The following is a 9,676-nucleotide window of genomic DNA, read 5'->3' as shown; positions in this document are numbered from 1 at the left end:
CCCAGGTATCACTACAGCAGAGCACTGAGCTATTTCATTGGTGACTTATTTGTACTAGTCCAGCCTTTGGTCTGGGCCAGCTTGTGATCAATAAGAGACAATTATCTGGCCAGTAGGCATTAAACTAATAATCCTAGTTTATCTTAAAATGTAACTAGACATGTACAGATTAATTATGCCAAATAGTTAAGATCTTCCAAGCCAAAATGTAACTAGACATGTACAGATTAATTATGCCAAATAGTTAAGATCTTCCAAGCCAAGGCACATGAATGTGGTCCAAAATCTAAACAAATAACTTTCTCAAAAGAGAGAACAAGAATAACAATAATGATATAAAATATTAAGACTGAAGGCTTGTCCAGTTCTTGCCTTTAAGTAAGTTAAAAATAAAAAACAAAACATTTAATGAGATGATATGGCTACCACACTCATTCTAAATTGGTAAAGGGTTATTTCCTTACTTCTATGCACTTCATTTTGGAGATTTCACTGACTGAGATCAGTATCTGCTTTCTCCTTACAACGAATATCTAGAGTTCCCAGAATGACACAACAACAGAAGAAATCAATATTACAAGATTTTTTATACTATATCCTTTAAGAAAAATAAATAAGTGTCATGTAAGGATGTGAGGAACACAAAAAGAAACACACCTGAAGATTTCTGACCAGAGATATTTTCCTTTTTCTTTAATAAATTATAAATACTTTTTCCATTTATCAAAGTTCCTCAAAGAATTCCCAAAACTACTGAATCTTCTTCATTCTTCAGGAATTATTCATTCACAGAGTAAACCACCTACAAAAAAAAATTTATATTAGAAAATTAGATTTCAAACATCATGCCAGACCTATGGAATTAGGGAATTAAGACCACTAGAAATGAATGTCTCAGCCAAGTACTATTAACTCTAAACTGTGGTTTAGAATAAAAGCCTACAGTTTTATTAAATTCTAGTTTTGTCTAACTAAAAAACATCACTGAAACTGTTCAATCCAGGACATTTTTTTAATCTACAGAAGCCTTTGTTAAAAACTATATATATTTATTTACTAAAAAAATACCTTCCCAAAAAGGCTAGGGCAGTTTATTTTTACGGATAGAAGAGACTTGTAAACCCCTCCTTGCTGATTCCAGTATGTTTGGCAAAGATTCACGAAGTGGAAGGCAGAAGGTCAGCTCTGTATATAAGTCACTTCTCGTGTAAAGTTACTCACTTTATCCCCAGGCCAAAAAATGGGCAACCCTTTTGAAATCCATTTAGAAATCAAAAAAAGGAAAGTAGTAGAGGATAACGGTTGCTGGTCTAAGTCAATCAGTACCAGGCTTCTCTCCAGACCATTCTCACCCCCAGTCCCTATCCCAGAAGACAGAAAACAATGCTTAAAAAGGTAAGTAATTTGGGCCTGACAACTCTTGCAAGCCCAATGCAAGCGCTTCTTCCTTCATCTAGCTATTATTCCCTGAATGTGGTTTAGAAAAGATAAGCCTCATCAACAATACAAACACCTAAACTCTCTTTTCTAAAAGGCTCAAAGGAAGAATACACTTAAGGAAAGGATTGAGCAGGAAAGATAAGCAGAAATGAAGCCACTCAATACTGTAAGAGAGAGCAATCCATAGTACTGTTACCTCTTCTGCCGATAACTATGTATCAGAAGGGGCTACTCCTGAGAGCCTCTGGGTGTAAACCTCTTGGTTATGTATCTGGATGTAAAGTCCTGGAGAGAAGAGACCCTGTCTTTCTCACGCTAGCATTTTTCAGGGTATTAAACAACAAATATCTATTGAATGAATAAATGTTCAAATAGCAAGAAATGACACTTTTTCTGGATTTTCTTGGGATCATATTTTCATGATCAGGTGTGTGTGTGGAATCAGCATATTTTAACCGACTATTAAATTCTGCTAAACAGTAAATACTGAGTATCCCCACTGTTCAGTGCTAGTCCTTTCATTTTCTTTCAATGATTTTAGCCCTCAGACTGAGTTCTCAAGGTTCCTTCTGACTCCTAAAGTCAGAAAGATACTAGCTCCCATTTCCTCTTTACATTTTTAAGCAGGTTCTCGGTTCCTCTAGTTTCTCTTTCAGTTAAAAAAAAAAAAAAAGTCATAAGATAGAAGAAAGTGTCTAGAATCACCACCATCATACACCTATTTTTCCTTAGGAGCAGTTTTCGAGTCTCTGCCTTTGCTACTACTAAATCTTTAGGCAGTTTATATTTAGCAATATCCCTGCCACTTCTTCAGCTTAACCCAATGGTTCTTAAAGGGGGCACGAGAAAATTATCTAGGAGTTTCTGCGTCAACAGGAACAGATCAAGGCCTAGGGCATGTGAATTTTGGAAAACAGTCCTCGGGTGATTACAAGGTATACCTCTGGCTGAATGTAGCCTACTTTTATATTAAGTCCCAATGGGCTAAATTCAAGGTACAATAAGACCTATCTTATTTAGGATATAACATTAAAATCTACAAAGGTTTTTGAATTAAAAGTAACTTTTGTGATCATTACTGGGAAGATCTAGGTCTGCAAAAGTATTTTTCCTTTATAGCTATCCTCAGAAAAATGTGATATAATAATCTAAAGGATACCCATTTAGTTAGGTTTATCTTATAACAATGTAGACAGTAGTACTGGATTTTACAGCCAGTGACCTGGTTACTGAGATATATATACCTACGCATTTCAACAATAGGTCTTTCTAATTTGCATTCATAATAGTTTTAGGACTGAAAATCAAGATGATGTGCAGTCCTAAAATCGAGTATGTTTGCAATAAGATCTCATTAAGTGCAAGGAATGAAGTGTAAAGCATCTGTGTTTTGGAGAACACAAAAGACCTAGACTCTCGTTTTAATTCCACCAGCTATCCATTCTAACAAGTCTTTTTTTTTTACTTCACTGTTTGTCCATTTCCCAATGGAGGTTGGGGAAATAGGACACCTGGGACCAAAGGAAATCCAAACACCTGTTCCTTTTCAAAAGCACAATCATGCTGAAAATGAAAACATGACATCTGAATTCTAAGAAGGGCCCTATGTGGATTCAGATTGTTCTTCTCATAACCAGTATTCAAAAATATGTAATCAGGTCATATATTCAACAGACCTCAACTGAATGTCTGCTACCCACGATTCCCAACATATAGGCTATTCCGTTCTGCTTTTCGATAGTTTACAAATCCTGTTCATACACCTGTCATTTAATCATCACGATGACTCTATGAAGTAAACTAAGGTTCAGAAAGTTAAGGACTTGCCCAAGACCACACAACCAGTTAAACATCAGGTCTTGTAAGTCCAAAGTTCTTGCATTTTCTTCTACACACAAACGAAGTACACAGGACCACTCTCACTCTCTATCCCAATAATATAAAGAAAACTAGGATATCTTCTAGTCCTTGCGAATTTATGCTAATTATGACAACAGTTGTAGCACCTTTGTGGTCCATGTGAAGTCCAAGAGAAATTTCTGCTGCTCCTAAAATTAGCATTTTTAAAAATCACCTTTTTTATCAAGACAGGCGTGGCACTAGCCAACAGTTTACACAATACCATACGAAGAGAGTTAGATTATGAACAAGGAAACCGTGACAAATGTTAAGATTCCAGGTCTTAGAAATAATCAATAGGTATACTTACACTTTTAAAGAACACCCCCCTCACATACACCCAAACTTACTTATTTTACAAAATAATTCACCATGGAATTTAAAGAAATCTAAAAGCCATTTAAGTATGTCATGTACACAGAGTAGATATACCATACCATATATAAAATCACAAAATATATTATGGTTCTCTTTTTATGAATTAAAAAAATGAAACCCAGAGAGGATTAGTGTCTTGATGAATGTTAAATGTAGCTGAAGTAAAACACATGCTAAGCTAGATGTCAGGAGAACCAAAATTAAGCCTCAGGACTTTCACCCTAGACTGTTTTCCACTACATAGTGATACTTCTTATCAGCTTGGAACAGGTTCCTTATCCATCCTTTTTTATAGCTCAATGAGGAAGACTAGCCATACGTGAAATTCTAAAGAGGCAGGAGAGAGGTGAAAGGGAAAGAAACCAGGCTTTCTATTAGTTATACTGGTATGTGACTTCGGCATTATCTCTCAGCTATTATTAAGTTAAAAGTGGCAGTGTGGTGTGGGTGTTGGGGGGGTGGGAGTGGGGCAAAAAACAAAGGAAGTCTGCCTGGAGACAGAGGTTCCACTCTGATCCTGCTAACTCACCTTGAGAGCCATTCCATACCTATAAGCCTTAGTTCCTCATTTATTTATTCATTTAATTAACAACATTCTATTCAGCGCCTACTATGTGCCAGGCATGGTTATAGGTCCTGGGGATATGACAGTGAGTAAAGCAAAAAATTCTTACTTTCTCAGAGCTTACATTCTCCTTGGAGTAAAGCAATGCAGATAATAAATAAATACCTAATATGCAAGCAGTATGTTAAGAATAGGGTAGCCACTAGCTGAAGGTGGTTATTCAAATTAAAATTAAACTAAAAATTCAGTTCTTTAGTTTTACTAGCCACATTTCAAGGACTCAATAGTCACATATGGCTCCACGTATGGCCTAGTGGAGAGTGAAGGGACAGAACATTTTCATTATCACAGAAAATTCTACTGGACAGTGCTGGGATAGAGTGATGGGGAAGGGATGCTATTTCAGATAGAGTGTTGAGGCAAAGCTTCTTTAATGAGGAGGCTTTTTTAAAAAAGATTTTATTGATTTATTTGAGAGAGAGAAAGCACAAGGGGGGAGGGGCAGAGGGAGAAGGAGAAGCAGACTCCCCACTGATCAGGGAGCCTGAAGTGGGGCTCAATCCCAGGACCCCAGGATCATGACTAAAGGCAGACACTTAACTGACTGAGCCACCCAAGCGCCTCATAAGGAGACTTCTGAACAGAGACCTGAATGAAGTGAGGGAGGGAATTAAGGTGCTATCTGAAGAAAGAGCTTCCAAACAAAAGATCATTTATTTATGGTACTATTGTATAATTTAAGGTCCCTTTTAGCATTAAAATTTGGATTCAAAGTTCTTAAAGAAAAACTGTCTGGGGTGCCTGGGTGGCTAAGTTGGTTAAGCGTCGGCCTTCAGCTCAGGTCACAATCCCAGGCTCCCGGGTTTGAGCTCCACATCTGGGTCTCTGCTCCTCAGGGAGCCTGCTTCTCCCTCTCCCTGCCGCTCTGCCTACCTGTATGCTCTCCCTCTATGTGTGGCAAATAAATAAATAAATAAATACTTAAAAAAAAAAGTCTGAGGTTGTAGTAGTATTAGAAGCCTGGTACAAAAGAAATAGTGATAATTCCTTTCTCTTTTGCAGAAAGCAATGCTTCCATGTACTGCTTACTCCCTATTTAAAAGCCCCTACTAACGACCCACAACATCAGAAACAAGAAATAAAGACTATTTTCTTTTTAGTTCCTTTAAGTCAGACAACTGAATATTTTGAACTTCCTAACCCATTATTCCTTCTGACTCTAACTCTAAAGGCTTTTATCAAACCCTTTTTTGAAAGATAAATTCTCCCTCCCCCAAATCCACTGAATGCCTCTCAATTTATTAGCATCATTTACTCCCTATATTAGAAACTAAAAATTATTTTTAAGTGATACTTAAGCATCTTTGATTAACCTGGTGAACTACCTTTTGAATAGAATGTTGCCCAATGACTGCTAAATCTATAAAGCACAAATCTGAAGCAATAAGTCTATGTATTCTCTTCCCAATCAGAAAGTGTCGTGCTCACCATTTCATATCTTAAATCCCAGGGCTCTCATGCACTCCTTGTGGGCCTCGATTAGGTGTCCACAGTGCTCTTCTCCTTTTTCAATGATGCTATAAAACAAAATGTACTTGTTATCTAACAAAGTAAGCATGAAACACATTAACAGTAAATAAGCATGCATGACAGTGATGGAGTGAGGGAGAACATGGGTCTGATGGAATGTAGCTGGGGTTTTAAAAAAATGCTATTACACCAAATGGCTTTGTTTTTATTGGCTCTTGTGATATTCCCATGCCCATGAAGATGTTCCACAGATAACTAGTTTTTAGGGAGAATCTAATTAGAAGAAATAATTATGCATAATGTTGCCTCTAGGTCATATCTAAGAATAGGGGCAGAGAATAAGGAACAATACAGTTCTCTAATAAAATAAACCATCCGAATACAATATTTACCTTAAATGAAGGACAGAGAGAAGAACTTAATTTTTTGCCTATTACAGAGGAATTACATTTTTTATTCTGCCCTACATTCAAATAGACCTAAATAAATCTCCTAATCATAAAATACCCAACAACATTCAAACAACAAGATCTGGCAGCCAACAGCAGCCTGATGAGCCTCCCTTGTGATGATCAAAGAACTTTTTATTTGTAAAATTCACAAAGTAAAACCTAGGACCACACAGTTTTATTTCTAGAGCCTGAAAATGTAATTTTAGCAAAGATCAAGTTAAGCCAAATTCAATTATAAGAGAAAACTGAGTACTGACGATAAGTATTTGGGCATAGTGGTCTGAGGCAACTGACACAAAAACAGTTTGAAGGATAGGTTCTCCTTCTTTGAAGATCTAAATCCTACACATCCTTCAATAGCTCAAGGGCTGCCTGCAAATGAATGAAGCTTGGGATAGATAGCGAGCTCCCCATGAAGATAACAGCTAGCAAGGCACTTGTGTGGCTTCTATCATTAACCCTTACAGTAATCCTACGGGCAGATACTTTTATTAGGCCCATCTTACAGACACGGGAGGCAGGTACCTTAAATAATTTGCTCTGGGTCACAAAGCTGGTGGACCAGCATTAGAACCTTGACTCTGGATCCCAGGCTCTCAGTCTTGACTAAGACATACTATCTTTAGATTCAATAAGCACTAGTACTGCTAACTAGGAAAGCAATTTTCAGTATCAAATTGTAGTCTTTCACTCCTCCTTTCACAGTATTATTTGTAAAGTACTGAGTATTAATAAAAAGCACTAAGCTCCTACAACTCTTACTAACCCCACTATGCCACTTTTGATTATTTTTTTATATGAGGACAAAAAGGGGCTGGAGGGAGAGGTATACGTTGACATTTCCTGAGCATTGCCCCTAATGCGATCTGTTCCACAACACAGGCTGTATAAAATGAGAACAAACAAAAGCTTTTGTGCGTTGATAGTAACTTGGATGTACTACTCTGAACGCGGTGTCACCAACGTCATAGATTGATTTTTAATTTAGCTACCCAAAGAGGGGGGAGAAGTAAGGAGAACTCCCCAGTACTTTAAGAAATGTACCGTGTCCTACCACGTCAAAATTTTACCAGAACTTTTACACTTTGATCTTGCCAAATCTTCTAGCATAACCCACACCACGTGGTAACAGCAATCTTAGTATATGTCTCCATTAATTTTAAGCTCCTTTAAATTAAGTAGCAACTTTATTCCTGTTTTTAGTAGTCCTAAGGCAGTGCTTGACACATAACAGGTGCTCAAAAACCCTTTGCAGTAAAGGATGAGTGGGTGAAGCGAACCCGGTTCAACCTGACCTCTCTCCTAACCCTTCATCCATGTCTCCGAGCCGGGCTAGGGGCTCAATCAAGTGACGGCTGACTCAAAGCCTACAAGGTCCTGTAACTCTGAAGAGCGCAGCACCGCAAAACTGGCAGCCCAAGGCCAAGCAGAGCACTAAGGCACCGGAAGGCGGCGCGCGGGGCCTGCCCGCCGCCCCCTCCCCGCTTGCGCACTGACCAAGCATCGCGCGCCTTCTTGGTCTCCGGGCAGGCGCAGCAGGGCTTCAGCGGCTTCTTCTCCTGTGAGTCAGATGGGGCAGGGCTTGCGGCCGCCAGACCTGGCATCTTTGAAGCCTAAAGCAGCAGCTAGCACTAACACGCTACACTCTCCCAGGCTTGGCGAACGACGATTTGCCTGCAGTCACTTCCGGCAGTGGCTCTACAGGGGACAGGAAGTCCTGCCTCTCTCAGACCGGGAGGGAATCAGGCGGGGGAAGAGAAGAAAAAAAGTGGCGCCTGCGCAGGAGAGGCTAATGGAGGTATTAAAGCGAGGGCGCTTCCAGGCGCAGAGAGGCGGGATGAAAGGGATAGGTTTGTCAATCAACTTGGGGACGACTCGAAAAGGAAGAGAGGAGTACGTTAACTCATATTTCTTAGCCTCTCGGCCCAACAGTGGAAAACCGAAGCCCCAAGAAGGTGAAATGACTTGTTCACCCTAAACAAGAGAAACCACTAATGAGAGTTTCCTCCAGTAACGGATTAGTTCCGCATGTTTCCTGCTATTGTATTATCAGCCTGCTCCTCCCTCCGCATCCCCACCTCCACCTCCGTCTTTTTCTCTTTAAGTTAAAAATGATCAGCAAAGACATTTGAACGTGTGCAATCCACAAGTGTGGGGGGGAAATTCTGATACTCATACCGTACCCTATACACTCTAAATTCTTAGCGAATTGGTGTTTATAGCTCCCTTTCTAGCTGATTTGATTTCAGTATGAATTGTTCAATCATAGGGCATAATATACTAGTTAATAAAATCGAAAAACGACTTTTCCTTGGCATTTCTCGAATTCGATTAGATATATGGGTAAACTGGCGCCTACTATTTACAATTGTGGGTTGTTGGTTTTTTTTTTTTTTCCCTGCAGAGAATTGTTGGAGAAAGGGAATAAACTTATTTGTTAAACCAGGACTTAAAGGCATTGTTGAAATAGATGCCTATTGATTGATATTTTGGGTAATCAAACTTTCAGTATCACCTAAACAAGATTTGTTTCTGTATTTCAGAGATTTAGCTCAGGGAATCCATTGGTTTGTCTGTGAACTGGCGTTATATAGAAGTAATTTCTTTTTTTAAAAGATTTTATTTATTTATTTGAGAGAGAGCAGGAGAAGGGGGGAGGTAAGAGGGAGAAGCAGACTCCCTGCTGAGCAGGGAGGTGGCTATGGGACTGGATCCTGGAATTCCAGGATCATGACCTGAGCCAAAGGCAGTCCCTTAACCAACTGAGCCACCCAGGCGCCCTAGAAGTAATTTCTCCACGTGTATTTTCCAAATTATAAAACCATCCCCATTTTATTACTCAGCTATCAGAAAGAACGAATTCTCAACATTTGCTGCAACATGGACGGCACTGGAGGAGATAATGCTAAGTGAAATAAGTCAAGCAGAGAAAGACAACTATCATATGATTTCTCTCATCTATGGAACGTAAGAACTAGGATGATCAGTAGGGGAAGAAAGGGATAAAGAAAGGGGGGGTAATCAGAAGGGGGAATGAAGCATGAGAGACTATAGACTATGAGAAACAAACTGAGGGCCTCAGAGGGGAGGGAGTGGGGGAATGGGATAGACCGGTGATGGGTAGTAAGGAGGGCATGTATTGCATGGTGCACTGGGTGTTATACGCAACTAATGAATCATCGAGCCTTACATCGGAAACCGGGGATGTACTGTATGGTGGCTAACATAATATAATAAAAATCATTAAAAAAAATCCCCATTTTATCATCTAAAAACTTTTAATGAGCATGATTTTTACTTCATTATGAATTGATATGTTTAAAAATACAAGGTATTGTCCTTATGTTCTCCTAAAATCACCGTTATCTACCATTATCAGTTCTTTCAACTAGGTGTTCACTACTCTTGTTTA

General features: G+C 39.0%; 1 protein-coding gene across 1 annotated transcript; it reads right to left on the bottom strand.

The window, feature by feature from the left end:
- Positions 1 to 664: 664 nt before the first annotated feature.
- Positions 665 to 7,968, bottom strand: LOC113251944 (cytochrome c oxidase copper chaperone). Its single transcript, XM_026494147.4, has 3 exons — positions 7,762 to 7,968; positions 5,771 to 5,859; positions 665 to 802 (listed from the first exon to the last, which is right to left on the bottom strand). The coding sequence occupies exons 1-2, from the start codon at positions 7,866 to 7,868 to the stop codon at positions 5,775 to 5,777; spliced, it is 192 nt and encodes a 63-aa protein (XP_026349932.1). The 5' UTR covers positions 7,869 to 7,968; the 3' UTR covers positions 665 to 802; positions 5,771 to 5,774.
- Between the last annotated feature and the right edge of the window lie 1,708 nt (positions 7,969 to 9,676).

This window comes from Ursus arctos, unplaced genomic scaffold, assembly GCF_023065955.2.
Source record: "Ursus arctos isolate Adak ecotype North America unplaced genomic scaffold, UrsArc2.0 scaffold_4, whole genome shotgun sequence".
Taxonomy (NCBI): domain Eukaryota; kingdom Metazoa; phylum Chordata; class Mammalia; order Carnivora; family Ursidae; genus Ursus; species Ursus arctos.
This window is presented reverse-complemented; position numbering and strand designations above follow the sequence as displayed.

Coding starts and splice junctions, on each gene's coding strand:
- LOC113251944 (XM_026494147.4), bottom strand. CDS start 7,868: ATGCCAGGTCTGGCGGCCGCAAGCCCTGCCCCATCTGACTCACAGGAG. Junction 5,860..7,761: donor AAGAAGGCGCGCGATGCTTG/GTCAGTGCGCAA, acceptor TTTGTTTTATAG/CATCATTGAAAAAGGAGAAG.